The sequence below is a fragment of the Gallinula chloropus genome (assembly GCF_964237585.1).
Source record: "Gallinula chloropus genome assembly, chromosome: 3".
Classification (NCBI taxonomy): domain Eukaryota; kingdom Metazoa; phylum Chordata; class Aves; order Gruiformes; family Rallidae; genus Gallinula; species Gallinula chloropus.
Genome location: NC_140087.1, coordinates 116197297 through 116219318, shown reverse-complemented (window position 1 = coordinate 116219318; position 22022 = coordinate 116197297). Strand labels below are relative to the sequence as shown.

Genomic DNA, 22022 nt, shown 5'->3' with positions numbered 1-22022 from the left:
GATTTTAAGTGAAGATGTGCACCCAGAACATACCTTTACATCCTCTCAAGGAAAAGACCAACACCCACCTCTCTACAACCGCCTACAATTACCTGAAAGGAGGGTGTGGAGAGGTGGGTGTTGGTCTCTTCACCCAAGGGACAGTTGATAGGACAAGGGGGAATGGCCTCAAGCTGCACCAGGGCAGGTTCGGATAGACATTAGGAAAAAATTCTTCACTGAAAGGGTTATGAGGCATTGGAACAGGCTGCCCAGGGAGGGGTTGGAGTCACTGACCCCAGATGTATTTAAAAGATGGGTAAATGAGTTGCTCAGGGATATGGTTTAGTACAGGACTGGTATGGTTGGACTCAATGATCTCAAAGGTCTTTTCCAATCTAGTGATTCTGTGATTCTGTGAAGGTCAGAATTCCATTCAGTCCATATCAGATCGCATCCCAGTTTTTCTGGGAAAAGAAGGATATATTCACTCCCTAGTTCACTCTCAGCACAACTTTGTCCCTGGTTGCCCTAAACTGCACCCATGCACCCTAGGACACAGTGGTGTCCTTGAAGCTGTTAAGTAATACCCACATTGGCTGTGACTATGCAACTTTGCCACATGGAGAAGGGTGCTGCTTGAAGATAGGGAGTTACAGACAGCACAAAGAGGACCACAAGGAGGTAATTTTGGATCACAGTTAGCCAATCTTCCTTCTTCTCTATTCCACCAGGAGCAGGATCCCAGGCACAGTGAAATAGCTTTGGCACTGACAGTTCAGTCAGTGAATGGGCAGTTGCACCCCAGCCCTATGAGATGGACCCATGTGTGAAGAGCACACATGGCTTTGGGTGCCCAGTGGCCTGGGGACTTGTGAGATGACAGGAGATGAAGCTTTTGGAGCAAAACTTGCTGTTGGTGACATCAGTTTCCCTCCCACAGGAGGAACAGGACCGCTCCAATTATCAGTAAGCCTGGCTGTGTAAATTTACCCGGGCAGGTACAGAGCCACGCTCCCTGCGTTATATTGTCCTTTGAGTTTGTGCTCTGCCCTGTACAGGATCAAAAGCCCCCAAGGCAGTCACCTTGGGCTCAGCTCTCTGCTTTTCATCGCCTGTCCCTGCCAGTGGAGTTTCCCTGCTATCATGGAACAAAACCTCAGGCTGCATCTAGTCCCTAAATTTCCCAGGATGAAGAATGATGTTAAAAATAATCAACACAGACCAGCAGCATTTCCCATCCCTGAACAAGTTCCTGTCTGAGGGACGGCTGTAGACAAACTAAGCAAGTGGCAAGTGCTAACAAAGCTCTTTGGGGACAATTATGTAGCAAGAAAGTGGTCAGTGATGCAGGACAAGGGGTGTTCGTTGTGACTGTAAAATAAAAGTGAGGCTACAGAGTGGGGTGCCCTAAAGAGAGAAATTGTGGAGGGAGACAGAAAGAAGACAACACAGATGAAGGCTAATGAAGCAGCAGTACTTGTTGCACACTGACCACCCAGAAAAGGACAGAGGACAGGTGGGAGCAAAGTTGCTTTGACATCCTTCTGCAAAGGGCACAGCTCAGCTGTGTCTCCTGTGCCCTGTGCTGCTATGCCAGCGGCAGCAGACAATCACAGCCCTGCACTGCAGTCCCTGCTTCAGTTCTCACCACCTTCCCATCCCTCTCCAGCCTCCCTCTTTCCCACCTCCCCACAAGGACCCAGACTACATGGTAGCATGAAGCAAAGCATCAATAACTCAGGGCTGGGTGAAGCTACTCTAATCCAATCATTCACCTCCATAGAATAGGAAATTTCAAGCATTTCCAGCCCAAAAGTCACACTTCAGGCTGGGTTACACATGTGTTATTTTTTCCTGCTAGTGTCTATCTGCTTTGAAGCTCTGCACAGCCATACTGTGCTGCCCCAGACCTGTGTGTAGGGACCTATGCAGTGCGGGAGGATTCAGACCCCATCCCCAGCTTTGGGGGTCTCCCCAATAGTCTATAACAGGTTGACATGGAAGGCTGAGTAGTGGAGCAAGAAGGAAAGGGTGGCATGAATAACTGCAGCTCTGTCTGGTTTGGAAAGAATCGGGGACTTGGTTTACAGGTCAGTGGCTTCCTCTCACTGTACATAGGACCATGCCCTGATTACTGGAGAATTTTGGCTGCATTCCCCTACCTCCACTGTTTGCTTGCCAGCTCAGAGCACAGCAGGTTGATTCAGCTAACCAGCTTTGCACTAAGGTGTGCGAATTTCCTCAAAAACTGTTTTTCTACCCCAGGACCTCCATTCTTCACATCACAAGGCACAACAGCATTCTTATTCTTTACATATTCATATCCTGCTTTATGACAGACATTTGTGAGGAGGTGCCACATGGTTTTTAAAGATCTAAGCTCCTGCATTGCACTGTAAAGTTGTGGTCCCCCACATATGCATATTGAGACAACATCTATGCCTGTGCCAGATGCTAAACCATGAAGAATACCCAGGTCCAATTGAAAACAGCTGTTTGTCTTCCTAACACAGTTAATGTTTGTGCAAAAGGATTTTCTTTGTTCCAAGGAGAAACTTAGAAATTAATCACTTCAGAGACAGAAGTGCCCCAAAGGACAGCATTCTCCAATGACAAGTGATGTTCCTCAGTAGTTGGTACTGGGACCAGCTTAATTCAACATCTTTGTTGGAGGCATTGGATAGTGGGATTGAGTGCACCCTTAGCAAGTTTCCCAATGACATCAAGCTGTGAAGTGCAGCCAACTTGCTGGAAGGATGGGATGCCATCCAGAGGGACCTTGATGGCCTTAACAGGTGGGCCCATGCAAACTACATGAAGTTTTCAACAAGACCAAGTGCAAGGTCCTGCACATGGGTCAGCACAATCCAAAGCACAACTACAGGCTGGGAGGCGAATGGGCTGAGAGCAGCCCTGAGAAGAAGGACTTGGTGGTGTTAGTGGATGAGAAGCAAAATGTGAAGCAGCAATGTGCATTTGCAGCCCAGAAAGCTAACCATGTCCTGCACTGCATCAGAAGTGTGTCCAGCTGGGCAAAGGAGAGGATTCTCCCTCTCTACTACTCTGCTCTCGAAAGACCCCATTTGAAGTACTGAGTCCAGCTCTGGGGTCTCCAGTGCAAGACAGACATGGAACTGCTGGAGTGAGTCCAGAGAAGGCCATGAAGATGGTCAGAGGTCTGGAACAGGCTGAGAGAGTTGGGCTTGTTCAGCCTGGAGAAGAGATGGCTCTGGAGAGACCTTACAGCAGCCTTCCAGTACCTAAAGGGACTAGAGGAAAGTTGGAGATGGTCTGTTTTCAAGAGCAGCAACTGACAGGACATGAGGTAATGGGGTAGATTTAAACTAGATATCAGGAAGAAGTTGTTCCTTATGAGGGTGGTGAGGCACTGGAACAGGCTGCCCAGAGAATTTATGGATATCCCATCACTGGAAGTGTTTAAGGCCAGCTTGGATGGGGCTTTGGGCACCCTGGTCTAGTGAAGGAAATCCCTTCACATTGGCAGGGGATTGGAACTAGATCACCTTTACAGGTCCCTTCCAACCCAAATGACTGTAATATTTTACGATTCCCTGAAAATACCAGTGTTTGGAGTTAACACGCTCATGTATGTAAACATGTGTGAACACTTTTACCATCTCTCATACTTGGCAAAATCTAGGAAGCCATAGCATGGATACTTTATATTAAAGTATACTCTGTGAATTCATCCATAGCTCAACCTCAGTTAAAAATGTTCAAAGGAAAGAAAGAAAATTAAAAAGACTGTAAGAATACAAGGGATGCTCTTTCAGTGCAGGCCAATGATCCACCTAGCCCAGTTTTCAGTCTCTCTGTATTTCCAAAGCATGACACACCAAGACTGGGTCTTCCAGAACGTGTCTGAAAGACTTGCAGATATTATGGATTTTCTATCTCTTCAACAAACAAAAAAGTGAGATGAGCTACTGGGAACAAGGAGAAATAATGCAACTGTTCATTTTTTAACAAAGAAATCACCCTCTCAACTGCTGGGATTTGAACGAAATTGGCAATAAAAGTAAGTAAGATTAATGAAGTAAAACTATATTGTGCCCTGGTAAAATCCAGGAGAATTTTGTTATCTGAAGAGGGTCATTGCTTTCTCTGAGTGGGAGTAAACACGACAGTGTTCCACCAGAATGCTTTCTGTCTCTTATGAACTTCTAATTTTAAAGCTTTCTTGAAGTCCATGGAGGTATAGGCTAAACAAGAACCTAATTCCTAAAGCTAAAAACAAATTAATAAAAGACAGCAGAAAAGACTAAAAATCAAGAAAATCTCCTTTTTTTTCTGTCACCTTTCCTTATCAGCCAAAGCAAAAAGGCACAAAACTGTTTGTAAAACTTCACCACGCACTTCATATGCCCAAGCTGAAGGGTTTTGAGGGAATAAGAATGGGACCTAGTAATTGTCCCTAAAAGGAAATCCTAAAAAGGGGTCATGCATTTCCACTGACATGTTTGTAGACCCTCTTGCTTTGTGTGCATCCCACTGTGTACCTTTTGTAATTGTTTTCTCTCCGCCACTTGAAGTCCAATACACACAAGAAATAGAAGAAAACCTGCCAGGAAGCAAAAGGAATTGGATTTTCCTGGCTTTATTACTCCATCTAAAGGCAATGTTAAAAAATAAACAGAAGAGAATAAAAAGTGAGGGGTAGAAAAGATCCGTGGGAACCATTTAAGCTCTTGCAATCTTAAGTTTCAATAATGACAGAGAAAAGAGTGCTTTTTTTCCTTTTTAAATTATGTTTTATGTTGGCAAACATCTCTTTAATTTTCTCTTGTCTCTGCTCTTCCTGGTTTCTCTGGGGACCAGCAGCCAAAGTACTGAAATGCTGCAATAATGTTTTATCAGAGGCAAGAAGAAAAGAAATAACTGAGAATCAGACACAGCCAAGCTTGATGTGGCAAGATTTTGGGGGCTAGCATGGTTTTGAGGCTGATTTCCAGCTAAGCAGTTTGCAGGTTTAGCTAAGCCCAGCCTTTGAACACAAGGCACTGCTGTCCTCTCACCTAAGTCCTATCAGGAGATTCCACTCCTGTGGTTCTCAATAAGATACTGTGCAAAGCAGATACCACAAGGCACTGTAGACTTGCAGTTGAAAAATACTTCTTTTTAGGAGATAATTAATCAGTTTTTCCTCTTTTTTTTTTTTAATCTCAAGTTTGGCATCCTGAAGCAATTTCTCTACCCTGAAGCATCCCTCCCTTCTCTCTAGCACACACTGGTTTAATGAGTTTGGCCATTTGTTAGCTGGACAGAGCCAAAAAAATGTCTAGTTTCAGATGTTTTTCCTTTTCTATTTTTTTTTCCATAACACTGGACCAGAAAGATGGGGTGGGAATGGGACATTTAAGTAGGCCTATATTTATGCATCAAAATATGACTGATGATGGGGTTCTGGATCTTCCCATTGTGTGTGCAAAGAGAATTTTCATGCCTGCATATGATCATCAGCAGGTAGCTTTTATATTCATAAAATCTGTCTCAAGATCACCTTGCAATGTGTGCCCTTCGTGATAAACCTTACAGATTTCATTTACGTTCTCAGTAGCCCATAGGGAGAAAGGTGCAGTCATGTGAGATTCTATAACATTATTTTTTTGTTAATTCTTATTACAGTCAAAAATGTAAAGTTCATGGTATCATGTCCACTTTGGGCTTCCTGTTGCCTTCCATCCCTGGAGAGCACTCCCATTGGAAGTTGGCTGACGTTATGAGTGGCAGCTTTTTCTAATTTTTTCAGCCATACTCCATGAGAGAGGGTGTCTCATCCTCTCAGACAGCACAGAGCACATTGGCAATGATAAACAAGTGGTAAACAACAATGTGCAACAACCTGAAAATTTTATATCAGCCCATAACCTTCACCTAGAAATTGCAGGGGCTGCGAACGACTGCTGCTGATCAAGATCTGCATGCTGGGAGTAATTCATCTTGACGCAGCCTTTGTGCTGCTGAGGCCTGGGAGGACTCTCTCAAGGCACAGCAGATGCTGAGGTCTCGTAACCTCTGGTCACCAGTGAGGATCTGGCATGGCCCAAGACTTGGTGCTGTGCAAGGTGCTCTGCTAACACACAGCTGGAGAAGCTAGCCATGCTCCAAAGATCTTCCCATCTCTTTGTCACTGTATTTCACAGTATGAACTGGAAATGTTGTGCCAAACGAGGGGTCCTCTCTCCTTGCTGAGCCTGTACCTCCTCCCTGTCAAGTCTGGGAAGAACAGTTCATGTGGCATGTGGTGAACTGGATTGGAGAACTAATCCAGGTTTATGAAAACTCAATGGGAAGGTAAAAATTTAAATGAAAAAAGATTTGATTCCCTCTTTGCTGCCAGCTGGCTCAGGGTTTCTTTAATTCCTGTGCTCAGACCCCGTAGTCTGGTGGTGGTGTCAGCTCTGCAACACCTGAATAGCTTCATCCTCAAGGTGCCTGTATTTCACAGCTGAGCATTTGTCCCTTTGTGTGAGTATACAGTAGCTATTAACTTCAAGCAGAGTTTCTGATTTGGATGTGCCTCTTCAGCCAGAACAGGACTCAAAACATCAAAAGTCACAATTTAGACTCTGCGGCCCTGTGTCAGGCCTTCAAACCAAACCTTCCAGGTTAGAAATACCAGCACTACCAGGCTGGCTGCTCAAGAAGAGAAAAATGGGGCACCTCCAGAGAGCAATTTTTACCTTAAATGGACTGAATATCATTCTTAGGGTTTTTAGTCCTCTTAAAGCCTACAATGTTCCAAACCCTAATTTAAGTACCTTCATTAAGTGCTCAAAGTCAGGTTATATGTGTTCCTAGATTTATATGCTAATGTAGTACCATTGTTAAAAACCAGTTCCAGATAGCAAGTAAGATGAATATTTAGTTACTGTGTTTAAGCACTTCTGAAGAAATGTAGCATATTCACTGTAAGTAGTAATAAAATAATAATAATAATAGTAAGAATAATAACCACCCCCTTTTCAACTTATCTGAGACATCTCCCTGCAAGACATCAAAACATTTTTCTCAAAATAGTTGTTTTACAGTTACTTTAATATATCATCTGTTTGGGAGGGGGAAAAAAAAAGGCTTTTCAAAGTCCCCCAGAGTGCAAAGTGATTTTTCAATTTATATACCTATAACCCATTTGGAAAGGTTTCGGTTTGGGCAGAACAGAAAGGAATGGACTTTTAATTTTAAAATCAAAGTGCTCCAGACAGTGGGATCTTGTATGTAGCCACCTTTGGATTTCAAACCAATAAATATTTTGGGAAAAATTCTGATAATGTAAGCCAAAGAGCATAGAGATGGTAAAGCATTTCCAGGTGATAGAACCTCATCATTTGTCTTCTGACTACGCTGCAAAATCTCAGTCTCCCTGCTGCAATGAACTGCCAATATCCTGCAATCTATTTTGCAGGAGGATGGTGTTTAATTCCATTTCCTTCAGTGGAAACGAATTCCTTATTCAGATTAATGCATTTTAGTTCTCTTGCAACTACCTAATAATAATTTCTGGAAGGAGTTTTTTTAAAACCCTGTCAGAGATTTGGTGTGAGACAAAGCTGTGATGGGCTTGAGAAGAAGCCTTGATTTCTCCCTGTGAAATTATCTTGGGAAGTTTTTTCTCATGTCAGAGCAAATGCAGTTTATACCCTACGTCATGCAGCACCTGACATAAAGCTTTGCTAAAAGATCATAAAATTATCATATTCCTGTGTTTATGAAAATTTCAAATTTTAATTTTTTTTTAATTTTTTTTTAGTTAAAATGCAAGTACAATGAGATTCAGCTCACCAAATTTTAACCAGCTGAAAGGTAAATGTATAATCTGAACTTTCCTTCTCTGGACCATGATGTCTCTGAAGGGTGAATTCACCCCTGCCTAATGTAGATGTTTAGAGAAAATGAAATGCATTACTTCTGGAGGCTCAACCTTTCCTCCTCTGATTGCACTCTGTTCCCAGCTCAGATCAGATGCCAAACATACATGGGCTCAAATTAGAAGAAAGTATCCCCTCTTTGGAGCGGGTTTTTCCATGGTGACCCCTTTATGAGCATTTACAAAACAGCTACATCATGGACCCTCAGTGGCAGAGCAGGGTGACAGCCTGACCCTTGCAGACCAGACCAGGTACCATCCTCTGCAGCAAATGGCCTGATGCTGTGGACATTCATCAAGAGGAGGAGAAGAAATGGCCTAACTCCACAATCCATTTCACAAACATCACCAACCTGTTCCTATGCGCTTGGTCTGCAATTGCACTCAAGCTGGACACAAAGTAGTAGAAATGATCCAGCTGAATATATTTCATCTGTCCTGCCCAATTGAGTTTTAAGACTGTTTGCTAGGAGAATTTTTCCCTGGCACAACCAGAATATAATTAATGAATGACAAAATTCAATGGAGCCAATTTGTGACATTAGGGGTATGAAGCTATTCAAATTTAAAGTGCTGGGGAACAATCAGATGATGCACAACATGGCAAAACAACTTCAAGGTTGGCCCATCCAAAATCCATGCAGTCAGCTCAAAACTCCGGAAGAAGACTGATTTCATTCTAGAAAGATAAGAAGAAGACCGAGGCCAAGCAGCAATCTAGCAAGACTGATTTCTTAACACAGCATCTACTGCTTCTAAAGCACCATTCAAACTCAACATATGGAGCAGTCTTTGTCCTGCAGAAGTTGCAAGAAGGTGAAGGGTGAAGGACAACACCAGGTAGTGAAATGCTCCTACCTGCAAAGCGGTGTCAGTCTGAAGTAAAACTAAGGGCCCTTTCTGTGGGGGTTGCAAAGTCCCAACTGTGATATCAACTTGGCCTTTGACCTGGGTCTTATAATTTAGGCACTGCATCTCCAATCTCACATTTGCAAAACTCTGTCTACAGAAATCTGTTTCAAGGGAGGGCCCCTTGCTTGCCCTTTGGAGATCAGAATGCAACGGAAAACCTTCAGAAAATTGTTTTGTTTTCTATTTGGGTTTCTAACCACTCCTGCTCTGTCCGTGTAAATTCTCTGACTCAGCAGCTGCTGACAGCTCCGCCTTGTTTAATATTATCTGTGAATTTCATTCCTGTGCAATTCAATTCCACTTCCCAATAATTAATAGAGATGTTAGATGAGACTAGACCTAACACAAATTCTCCAGATACCCTGCAAGATACCTTCCATAAACTTGTTACATTATCATTTATCATGATTCTTCGTTTACAACCTTTCAGCCGGTTTCCAACCCACATGACTGATTTCCCATCCAAGTCAATCTGAATTAATTTTTCTATTAAGATTCCCTCATAATCCTGCACAAGCCAGAGAATGGGCTAGACTGACCTTATAAACCTTTTATGTCTTTGACCTCTTGATTTTAGATGGAAGAGGCATGAGATTGCCCATAAAACTCCAACAGCTCTTTAACTGAATTTCTCTAGCTGCACCACGGCACTCCTTTATGATGGGAAAATCGATGTAAAGGGAGGAAGATCTGAGTTGCAGTACAATATGAATTCTTGAACATGTGGTCCTGCACCAAAATCAGCACCTGACATCCCAAACTGCTCCTTCTCAAAGCAGCATCTGAAATGTCCTTTCTGTCCACTGTATCATTGCAGAGGCTCACTGAAGAGGCTGCAGGAAAGACCTGCTTCAAAACGATTCTATCATTTCAGAGTGCACTAGAGATTCTTTGAGTTTCATTCTGGGCTGCTCTCTATCTTGGTCAACTTTTATTTGGATTTTGTCAACTACTCTAAAGGAAGTGAAAAAAATGTCATATTTGGTCTTTATTTTTCCTTGTCATTTTTGCTACTTCAAAGAGTAATTAGGTTTTTCTTTTAAAAAATTAAGAGGATCATTCCTAAAGGAGCATTGTCCAGATCTGTTAAGTAGTGACAAATGACCTGCTTTAACTTTCCCTTTGAGGTGAATATTCTGATGAAAAGATCACCGAACATACACGATTACAGTATTTGTCATTTATAGAACAGGGTTTTTTTTTCCCCATTTAAGGATGTCCTCCTCTTTCTCCCACCTCCAAAATCTTATCCTAGATGTAAGAAGATGGGAAAAGTTCTAAGGATACAAGTGTTCTTCTTTTAGGAGAAAAAAATGCTTTTATCCTCAAAATTAAATTCTTCTCAGAAATGAAAAATAGTGAAATCCTTAATGAAAGCAGGGGAGCTCTTGAGATTGTCAAGCTTGTGGAATTTATTTCTGAGCATATACCTAAAGCCTAATACTTGCTCTAATCTTGAAGCCTAGGGAAATAAAGGATTGGAGAGACATTTGTAAATATTCAGAAATGTTTGTGTGTACTGGTATCCCAACTTAATATGCAATTTACAGTGATAAATCTGTTGTGCATCAACGGGGTGAGCAGTGGTTTCTTTATGTGTAGATACAAAGTCAGTTGTGGACAGGAAAATTAATGTTAGTTAACAAAAAACCCAACCACTGATAGATCATTTGTTACCACATCTGCCAGCCCCTCCTGAAGAGAAGTGGGTTTGTCACCTGGACCCAAAAGTTTATGTGCTGTGGTCTCTACTGGAGGCTATTTTATACTTTGTGAATAAAACCTCACTTGGTAGGACAGGACTCAAGAACACGAAATGAAGAACAAGAACTGAAGTGTGGATTTTAAGGAGAAAAACGCACATGAATACTTCCGTGAGGTGTCTGCTCAGCACTGAGTTTGTTAATCTATTTAGTTAATGAATCAAAATCTACTCAAAGAAACCATCCTGAAAAATGGTTAAGAAAAGGGCAATTTATATTTAAGTCACAGTCCCCGTCAAACAAGAGATTGTGTTTCATAATGAAGTACCACTAACTGCATCTTTCTTCTTAATGAACTGCAAATTGTCTTACAAACTAAACCTGCTCTGGAAACTAAAAGCAAGGATCGCTTGGCCCATCAATACAGTACCTCGGTCTCCCAAAGCACCCTGTTGGGATGCACATTCACATCCATGGGGACTGGGCTGTGTCCTGGCCGGGCAGAGCTGTTGTGGTGACTTCATTTCTCTGTTTTTCAAAGAAGAGTGATTTCAGGTGACAGAGCACTGGGACAGGCTGCCCAGGAGGGTTGTGGAGTCTCCTTCTCTGGAGATATTCAAGACCTGTCTGGACGCCTCCCTGTGCCACCTATCCTAGGGAGCTGCTTTGGCAGGGGGCTTGGACTCGATGATCTCTGGAGGTCCCTTCCAACCCTTACAATTCTGTGAATCTCCTTCCCCAAAGACTGAAGGAGGTAAAACATTCGCTTTGAAAGTAGGTGGGCTTTTTTGTTCTAGTTTATTTTCTAATCTACAGTATAATATGAGAGCAAAGTATTTTGGAAACAATTTTGAAAGAATACTTTGAAAGATCTATGTCAATGCAAGAAAAAAAGAAGCATTTTGCTGGGGACACATCAAAATGAAATTATGAGAATCTGCCCTTCTCTTTTCTTCCTCCCAGACAAAATTAAGAACAAGTCAGACACTGTTTCATAGACACTTCTGATTTCAAGAGTACTGTAACTTCTGATAGAAAAAGATTCAGCTGAAATGTTGTGGGTCTGCCCGACATGCAGCACACAAGGAATGTGTGTTTTACATATGTAAATTAGTCATTTAGCACAGAAGCAGCAAAACAACACTCCGTAGCCACTTCTGAATCGTAGCACCCTTTATGAAGCTGTTGATACACGTGCAAAAACACACCGTGCATGTGGTAAGAATAACACCTCCCCATCAGACTGACAACACTTGGGTAACACTGGTGGAAACAAGCATGCGAGGTGTGAGAAAAGCGAGAGTCTGTCTTACAGAAGGGCAACTTTTCTGTCTTGTTTAGGTCCCTAACTTGGGCACAGTTTTTAGGTGCCCTCTAAACCGGTCCTATAGGTGATGTTTCTGTTCCCTATATATTGTGAGACGACACACATCAGGTGTTTTTGGCTTCCCTGTGGAAGTCTTCAACGGCATCTCCTAGGTCTCCCACCAACTGCACAAGGAAATTAATTGTTTTGGACATTAGGAGCTTGATCTTTAGCCCCAAATTGCATGCCCGAGGTAGATAGGCTGCACTGCACTTGAAGTCTCTGCAATATGGCACTGCCTTCAAAAGCATGGGATACATAGATGAGACTGCCCTTTGCCTTCTCACACCCTCAGAGCAGACAAGCAGGATTTAGGGCTTGTGTGATTGGCATTTTAAAAGACTTATTATCCTGGGAGATGCTGAAACATTTGCCATTGTATGTATTGAGGGAACATCACACACCTTTGGTGCTGACTGACTTTTTCCATCTTATTTATAGATCATTATCAGACCAAAACTTGTCTTCAATATTAGCCAAGTAGTGGCTGGCCTCACATCCTGTGGTCCCTTCAGCAGCTGCGGGACCAGTTATCTAGTAAGAGTGGACTGGGGGAGGGCACGTTTGATGCTAAAATGCAGAACAAGGGAGAAAAACCAACCTGTCTGAGGTCTTGCAGATGCTGCTGGGCATGCAGAACTGGCATCGTGCAGGAATTACCCACCAACGTGTGAGTGGGGTTAAGGATAAAATAAAGCTGCAGGAAAATCTCTTCACCATACCAGAGCTGTGCATCAACAAATTGCTCCCTGTTTGCCCTCGAGCAGGCTCCACAGCAATTCTTTTTAGCTGGAAATTCTCCCTCTGCCACCGGATCATGCTCACTAGTGTCATCAAAGATCTCCGAGTGCTTCACCCAAAACTCCTGCTTACAACTGGCCTAAAGTGAAAAAAGTGTGAAAAGCAAAGATAATTCACACCCAGTGAACCCGGGGCAAGGGTAATGACATGTGCCACAGCATGCAATCTTCTCTGTGATGCTCAGGAGCTCTGTCACTGCTCTCTCCCCTTGTAGGATCCTTCAAAGCCCCACTACCAAGACTTTCTTTGCTATCTATATAAGCCACATGAGCATCTTGCACCTTAGTAGGTAGGAAAACAAAGAATAGGTCTAAAATACTGAGCAACAGAGGTACAAAAGACTTTATAACTTGCCCTTTCTGCCCCCCGTTGTCTTCCTCTCTCTTTTCCATCGCACGCAGCACCTGCTTCCCTACGTTGTTGAGGACTTTGTTTCATCTATATTTAAAGCTGCTTTTCATCTCAGGCCCCAGCCATGCACAGTGTGCCTCCCTGTTTGCACCAGGAGTGTGCAATGGGTGCGGGGTCCACGTAAGTTAAAGGCTTTCTGTAGAAATGCAAGATCATGATTTTAATAACTCAATTCACTCCTCTCGGAAAACCAGTCAGCAGGTTTTTTTCACCATGACTTCTGTAATAACAACTGTGCCGAGCTCTGCATAGGGCTCTTTTATATCTTAATGGCTGAAAAGGTTTAATAGAGGTTTTCTTCTTAGGTTACTATATTCAAAATGTCTAGCACAACCATGCCTACATCATTTTTTACTGACTAAGAAAGATTTGTATGTAATGCACACACCCACATAGACATAAAGTATCTTAAATAATTTAAGAACTTTTTGGGACATATTTATTAATCTAATTTTCTCCTTACAAAGTTTCTCCCCTTCGTACCACAGAAGATATATTTAATCAGTTAACGTTGGTTTAAGGATCTCTTCATTAAAGCATCTTTCTCTGTCTGGGAAGATAACACATCTTTACAGATCCTCAATGACTGCATTGTCTCACCTTGCTAGCATGGAGGTATCTGAATTTGGTTTAATTCTTGTTACAGCTGCTGTAAATTCAGATGGGGAAGTTCAGAGCACTCCAAAAGCTCACACAGGCAGTACAGGGAAGGGGCTCAGAAGACAAAGCAGAAAGACATAGGGATGGCTGAGATAAGATGTTATGTCAGCGTAAAACACGGCCAGGAGTTAACTGAATATTTTGTGAAGGAGTTTATTTGTTACTATTTTACTCTCCACAAAGGAGTAGCTATTGTAGGAAAATGGCAAAATGCTACCAAACTTTCTACCTTGGGAAATGGCTGTCCTCCATCCCAGAACCACAGTGATGAGCAGTTGTTATTAACTGAAGGGGTTTGCCATTGCATCTTCCTTCATTCTCTACCCAACCAACCTTCCAATTCCTTCCTTATTATTATTCACATCACAGCCAGGTCTCCAGAAGGCCTGGCACTGCGTAAAAGGCCACGTCTCCCAGCAAGTGCTGACAAAACTGGAGAGTGGAATAGCTGGGAGGGAAAGGCATGAAGCAGCTGAGTAAGGTCAGCTGAGAGGTCAGTGGAGAATATTTCCTTTGCTGCCTTTGATGTCGACAATTCTCTCAGCTGCTTGATGAGAAGGCACGAGCTCCACATCCAACAAACCTGCTGTCTACATCCCTTGTGGGGTGAAGGTGGAATTTACCCCAGGGACTAAGAAACTCGAAGTTCATAACTCAAGAACAGCAATGCAAAAAAAAAGAATCCCCAAACCCCACCCTTGCTTTGGGAGGTTTCTGCTGCCATTCTGCTGTTTGTATTGGGACAGATTGTCCTGGTACGTGGTACCCTGGTTTTATGTCCTTGGTGCAGTCAGAAATCATAGCCTGGCATTCCTTTTAGGCAAGAGGGTCACCTTAAAACCTGCTCTAGTGGTGCTAAGAGACTGTTCCTAATGTACTAAACAGAAGAAGAAGTGGAGAATTTTCCTAGAAACTCAAGGAAACGCTTCATTTCTTGCCTACAAGGAGCAGGCAGGCTGTCCAATCATATCCTCAAGAGCTGATAGCTGCAAGGACATCTCCCAGTAAGGATACACCTAACTCGCTGCAGACAACAGCTCCACCAACCACTCAAGGTGAGGTGGGTGAAAAGCCCTTCCTCGTCCTGTCAGACAGTATGAACACACAGTTGGAAGAACAAGACAGTCTATTTTTTCTTTTTATGTTTTTCTAACCCGTGACCCAGAAGAAGCCACTTAGTTGCCTTCATAATTATCAACTTTTTTTCATGTTACTGAGCAGCTACTCCAAGCTCAGCCTGCACAATCCTGTCTTGACCCAAGAGGCTGAGATGAAAACTCTTCTAATCCTCTCCCTGCTTGTGTTTTATTATTTTGCTTTGACTTAGCAACTTTTGCCAGCCACAAGCTTGTACTGGGACATGTGGTATCACAAGTGGGTACAGAGCCACACTGCCTCTGAGGAAGCATCTGGTCCTTGGAGTCAGAGTAACCTTACACTTAAACCAACTTTAGTGAAGGTGTAAATATTTTGTAGATATTATTGGCATGCAGATGCCTACCCTGATGCAGGTGTGCTCTGGTTTCATTGCCTCTCTGTCCCACGGAGGTGGTCAGTGCCTCAGGGTCACATAACGAGGAATTAATCTTAGAGCAGTGGGAAAGGCTCCAGGAGTGAGAACAGAGCAAGGGTTATTTAAAAGTACAGCTGTCAGTGTGAGAGTAATTGAGAATCCAGCCAGTAGCAAGTCTGCAATTACAGGTTTCAAGATGCTAAGTGAATGCAAGGAACTTTTCTACTCAAGCAATAAAGGTTTCAATATCCAGCTGATGTGCTTATCACAAATGCGGTAACAGAGACGTCTGTTTTATTGGCTGCTGTTTAGCTTACTGTTCATAAATGACTGATACTTAATTAATTGAAGATGGTATTACAAAACCCGATCTGCTTACAAAGGCTCCTTTTAAGCAGCAGTTGTCATATTGGTGTTCTGATCTCAGAGCGATAAGTTCGAAGTCATTATGTTTTCTCAGACAAACTAGCAAATAAACATGAAAAGAAACAGTAACGTTGCAATACCTGAAGAAATACTTTCACACTTTGGTTTTTTTCCTCTGGGTAAGGACTGTTCAGAAATCATTCACATTCTTTGTAGTGCTTTTTTTCCTTCTTTTTTCCTTTTATCCTGATAAGGACAGCAAATTTGCTGGGGCTGTTGGCATATTAAGGTCACAAACCAATCTCCTTCCTCATACCCAATAGCACACAAGAAATCATCCCCATGTAATTGATAATTCTGTCTATACCAATAAATAAAATGTCCCTCAGACCATGCTCTGACCCCGGGGGCAGAGGCACAACATATCCAAACTGATACACACTGTTATCTCCAGGATGTAGTAGATATACCAACCAGGAACGGACCTTTCCCATGCCAACTCCCAAGCCATGCCAGGCACTGTCCTGGAGGTCTTAATTGCCAAAAATTATTTGGGATTTGTTAAATCTTGCAATTTAACAGTTTGATGCCTGAGGGTAAATGCTTAGTTAAGGCTTTCCAAGTCTATGGAGTTAGAGCACAATCCAAACCCAAGCACAGGATTTATATTTTTTTTCCTGGGCTGGGGAAAGCATGAACAATCTTGCTCCAGGACGTATCTCAAAAGTCTTCATCAAGATTTCATACATCCAGCTTTGTTTTCCTGCTCTGCCACTGTCTATGTGCATGACCTTGGGCAAGTCACTCTTCTGGCTGGGCTGCAGACTGCAGCATAGCATAGGAATAGCGGAGTGGGATAGCGAGTGTCCCCAGAGCAATGTGAATGGGCAGTTTCACACAGCCTGGCTCACCTTGCCTTTTCAGAAGACTGAACTAGCCCACAATGACCACTGTGTTGACAGAGTGGATTTTAAACCCATGCCAGGCATTTGAAACCAAGCTGCAGTCTGGATGTGTCATCTCTCTGCTCATCCTCCAGCGAGTGGAGCGACCAAGACTTCCCGACTTAGAGAGGGGCAGTGAAGATAGATGTATTCAAGGCTAGAAGCTCTTCCAACAACACAGCAAGTAATGATTAAACAATCGTTTCCCTTCACAGCCAGATTTTCTTAGGAAAAGCCAAGGAGCTTCTTTGGATTGTGCAGCCCAGTAACAGCTGTGTCAAAGCCAGAGCAGTTCGCTGAAACCTGTGCTTATGGCTCCCACAGAGTTCCTGTGAAAGACCTGGGACAGAGCTCACCAAGGTGAATCAAATCGATTGGGATTCCAACAAAAAGAGGGACAAAGTGAGAGCTGCTTACAAGACTCAGGAGAAAGAAAAAACACAGGAAGTTTTTGCAGCTCCCAGCTGGAGCAGGAGAACAGTTGGAACAGCTCAACATTGTCATTGTGGTTCCCAAATCAGCACAGCCTGACACTTGACCCATGTCATCTGCAGACTAAACACACCTGGGACACCTTCATGGTTTTTAAACCCACCATATTGTTCTTATAAGATTTTTGTTCAATCTCAGGCCATTATTATAAGAACAAGACAAAGCAAAAACTACCACTATTGACCAAGCAACGTGCCCTTTGAGAAGGTGAGGCAACCTAGAAGATCCTAGTGCGTCCCTACGGTGCAGGAAAGGTTAGCTGAGAAAGTACTCAAGGACATGGACCGGTGAGTGGGATGAATGATGGTACACATGAATAAGGGAAGACAGATTTCACCCTCTTGTTTGCATTCCCATGAGGTTTAGCCACAACTACACTTTCATGTCATGACTCAAGTAAAAAGAAAAAAAACAAATCATAGATACAGTCACAGGGGTTGTTCCCTTCACTGAGCATCCAGAAACTGATCTACCCTAGTGTGTGCAGCAAAGTATTTCTGATTAAACATGTCTAGAGACCCCAAAGCAAGCAGCACAGAGCTGGGTATCTACAGTCTTTGCTCAGAAGTGCAGAGAGAGGGAGGTCAGCTGACAGCCTGGGAGCCTAGATTAAAACAGTGTTTTGGCCACAGCTTGAAAGAGAGCAAGAGATGTTCGCCCACAGCTTCCTAGCCCTGTACCTTGGTGGATGGGACAACAGAGAAGGCAGAGAGGGGTCTCAACTTGTGAATTCATCTGTACAAAATAGTAACTTATTCCCAGAAGCTGGAGCCAAAGAGACCAGAGGAAGTGAGTTTCTGAGCACACACTATAGCTGAAGGCCAGTCCAAGTTCAGGGCTGACCATGGTCTCACAACAGAGCTTTTATTGTCACAGAAAAATGGTGTCCAAGTGTGTTTCTGCTTCTCAGAAGCACCAGGGACTTTTCCTATCCACAGAAATGTGTTGTAACGATTAGCTCTTCTCTAAAGTGCAGTCACAGATTTCGGTGGCTTTACCTCACTTCGCTGAGAAGTGGGTAGGAAGCTGCCTGCTCAGTCCAACTTTAAACCTAGGTACTTAAGAGCATTTATTCCTTCATCCAGAATATGATACATAACAACTGCTTGGGGGATTGGAGGTGCTGGGCTGGTATTCAGCAGTGCTCAGAGTCAGACATCTATGCTTTAGGAACAACTTTCTCTGTGAATTACCTACCGATCACCTATTCTAATAAATCTCTAATCCAGACCAGGTTATTTTTAGTTTTGCTATAATCTTTAAATAAGGAGGAGTTGTAGGCACTCTCCTAGTAAAAAAAAAAAAAAAAAAAAATGCATTGCAAGTGACCCCATCCTAGTTTTGACAACCTCAGTCAAGGTTTCTCTACACAGGAAAATTAATCCGTATTGAGAGAGCACAACGACTATTTCTGTATAAACCTGGTTTATAATTATGTTAGTCCAGATTATCAGTGCTGTCCACTGAGCTAGCTTAAATCTTGATTTTAAAAATAAGCAAAATGAAAGAAAAAGCCCTTTAATTCTGCAATAGCAGGACTGCCCGCCCAGCAAAATAAAAGATGAAATTAGTTCAGGGATATTTAATCCAGAATAATTTTGTGTTCCTGAGCGCTTCTTGTACTCAGGGCTTTCCAGCAACAGCAAGGACACCTTTTCATTGCCACACTCAACTCAGCTACAACTCTGCACGAAGCAAACACCACACCATCCAGAACAACGGGTCCAAATCCCACCTGTCCCATACAGTCCTTTCACTGAAGCCAAAAGACCAATCAAACCAATCTGTGTCTCCGCTTCATTTTTGGGGACAGGGACTGGCTTTATTTTTTTTCTTGGTACATGAACAGTAAGAAACAAATTGTAACTTCAGTGCCTGGCCCGTACCTTCAAGAGCACTACCTTGCTCATCCCTGAGGGTCTCTCTGAAAAAAGGGGGACAGGCAACCCCAAAGAGCCTTTGGTTTACAAGGTGGACCATATCCTCCTCCCTATGACCCAAGCCCTGAGCAATTAGTGTGCTCTGGGAGTTTGTTGCACTCCTTTAAGTCCTGTCCCTGGTGCAATTCCTGGGGGAGCATGCAGGTAGACTGGAATTTGCAGAAACTTCTTGCAGCAGCCACCTGCAAACTTTCCACCTTATTTTACTCACAGCAGGTTAGTCCCAGTGAGCTGGATTCCTCCAGATGAGAGGGAAAGTGGGTGGGTGCTTGTGTGCCAGGGAAATATTCCCAGCATCATTTGTGCTAAATCGTTTGGTGGGTTTGTTTTTGGTTGGGGTTTTTTTAATTAGAAAGACTGAAACTTCTTTCACCTTTTACCTTGTTTCATCTTTGCTGGAAGCCTCTAGATGATGGGATCCATCCCAAAACTCCAGCCCATCCATCAGCGGCAGAGTTAATTATTTTCACACCCAGAAAAAAAATCCACCTCCCTTCCCCTTCTTTGCATGCAGGTAAAGAAAAAGAAGGCAGGACACCTGGAACCTCCCGCTGCTCCTGCTCGCAGAGGCAGGGACATACAGGAGCGCACTGGGTATTTGAGGAAAGCCTTATTAAAGATAAATTACCCCACCACAGCAGTGGGGCTGGGAAAGGTGATGGTGAAAGCCCAGGTCTCAACACCCACCACTCCCCTACCACCACCACCACCCCCAGCACCCCACCCCAAGACCTCCCGTCCCTTTCCCCCGATGTATTAACCCTTCAAGGCATTGCAAGGTCTCCCAGTCCCGAGGCTGTTCTCCACTCCCGGCTTCTCCGGGTGCGTTAGCGTACAGTCCCCCCACCCTCCCTCCTCGTACAGAACAATAGCAAGGCACCGGTTCCAGCTGCTCCCCGAGGAAAGCCCAGATCACACACATACAGATAGAGAGAGAGATATGATTATATTTCTCTTTGCTGTTTAGGACAAGAAATGAAGTGCTGCCTCTTTAATTGGCAAAAGCATGCAGTAAGAGCATACCTTTAATTTAGTGTTGGGATAGCTCACTTGCACCCTGGCTGTTGTCTTATTGGAGAGGGCAGCCTGCCTCAGATCCTCTAGCACTGAAATAATATCATCCAGCACGCATTTCTTATCCTGATTTCTCAACACACACAGATGGGAAAAAGTATAATTATAGCCTTTGTAGTTCACCTTCATTTCCAGCACGGCTCGGTGGATCTGCAGGATCACATCAGCCTGATGCAAAATATTGCCTCCGGGTTTGGAGAGGAGAATCACCCTGCCATACCTCCCCGGGGTGTGCAAGTCCGAATACAGCTGGCTTTTAGATTGATCGAGGGAGAAAAGGCTGCTGGCTAAGCTCCTCTCGATCTTGGCCAGGCTGTGGCTGGGGGCTACCAGGCTCTCCAGGTCAGTGTCAGGCTGGAAGCGGTTGAGCAGGCTGAAGCCGAAGATGATGGTCAGGACTGCGGGCACAGTGAGGAAAAACACCGGATGCCTGCTCACGAATAAGCCCAGCTTGTAGAAAAACGACTGGAGCCCTCTGTGTATCACCTGCCGCAGCATCCTCCACCAGATCCAGCCTGCAGATGCTCCTGGCCGTCTTAGAAAGCACATGTGACATGTGTAGCTCCTTACCCCTTCCTGTCAGTTTCCCTTTCTCTCTCCCTCTCTCTCTACTACTCCTTTAAAAGACTGCAGCAAGTTGCAGCAAGACAGCCAAATATTGATCAATGGGGGGTGTGTGTGTGAGCGTGTGTGTGTGTCGGGGGTGGAAGGGACCGGGCAGAGGAGGGAGGATGGGGGGGTGGGGGGGTCCTCGCTTCTTTTTTTTTTTCCCTCTCCTTTTCCCCCCCCCCCCTCTCTCCTCCCTCTACCCCCAGCCAACTAACATCACCCCCCCCCCTCCCCTCCGCCCGGTTGCCCCCCTTCCTCCAGCGAGGCTCAGGCGTTGCACCGGGAGCGTTGCCGGCTCTGCAGTGCCCGCTCCGCGCCCGCCGCCGCTCCGCGCAGCCCCGCGGTGGGCACCGCTGCTCCGGGGCGGTGCAACGAGCGCCGGTAGCGCCCTCCCACCTACCACCCCCCCCCCACACTCCCCCCTTCGCAAAACGCTGCTCGCTTTACTCCCTCCATCCCTTCGAAACACACACACGCTCACACGCACACGAAATTTGCCGGGGCGGGAGGATGATGCTGCATTTTAACGTTCCCCGACCCCACCGTGCCCCTGCCTCGCTGCCCACCCCCACTTCCCCCGCGCCCGGCTGCAGCCCCGGGCTCCTCCGCTCCCTGCCGGCTGCCGGAGGAGGGATAGCTTCTCCCAGAGACTTTGCGAAGCGCTTTCCCACAGCTGCAGCTGCCGCGCTCTGCTCCCCGTCCCCCGCCCCGGTCCCACGGCTGCTGCATCCATCCTCCCACCGTCCGTTCCCCCCCGCCCCGCCGCACCCATCTCTGCCCCAACGGCGCTGTGGCTCTGGAGAGGGCGACAACATGCACCGCTCCGGTCAAAGCGCCCATCCCCAAAAACCACCTTTCCCCTTCACTCCCCCGCCCCTTTGCAGCCCGAGGTCATCGGGCGGAGCTGCCCCGTGTTCCTGCGAGGGGTGAGTGACTCCGAGAAGGGCTTGGGGCAGGGGGAGGGAGCGGGAGGGAGCTGCCTCCTGCTCTGCCCGAAAGCCTGGCACCTCTCCCCCTCGGTCAGCAGCTCCCTGAGCAGTGACCCAAGAGAGGTAGAACGGGGTTCCTGACATCCTCCAGCTGAAAAAGAGGGTTTCCAAGCAAAGACACCAGCAGACCATTACATAAGAGAAGGAAAAATCTGCAGCTCCCCGGACCAAGGGACAGCAGCAGAGAAACACACGCGTTTGCAGCAGGATCACTGCCCCACCAACTCTCCAGGCAGCAAGCTCTGCTCCTCCAGGACCTTCAGCCAGGACCACTTGGGACATCCAGCCCCAGCAGACCTGGCAGCTCCTTGCAGGCAAGGCAGGAGAAAAGGCAGGCTTGCTTTGCAGGACTTTTGTACTTAACTCGTAAGT

The 22022-nt window shown here is 44.9% G+C and overlaps 1 protein-coding gene across 2 annotated transcripts in view; it reads right to left on the bottom strand.

The window, feature by feature from the left end:
* The window catches only part of PTCHD4 (patched domain containing 4), a gene marked incomplete at both ends in the record, with an annotated part of 85722 nt that extends 65121 nt beyond the window's left edge, over nucleotides 1–20601 (bottom strand). The window contains one exon of one of the 2 annotated variants that reach the window (XM_084261953.1): nucleotides 20002–20601. In XM_084261953.1, coding sequence (XP_084118079.1) covers nucleotides 20002–20601 — 600 coding nt within the window. The remainder of the gene's footprint in view (nucleotides 1–20001) is intronic. The other variant, XM_084261954.1, reaches the window with a different exon arrangement.
* Between the last annotated feature and the right edge of the window lie 1421 nt (nucleotides 20602–22022).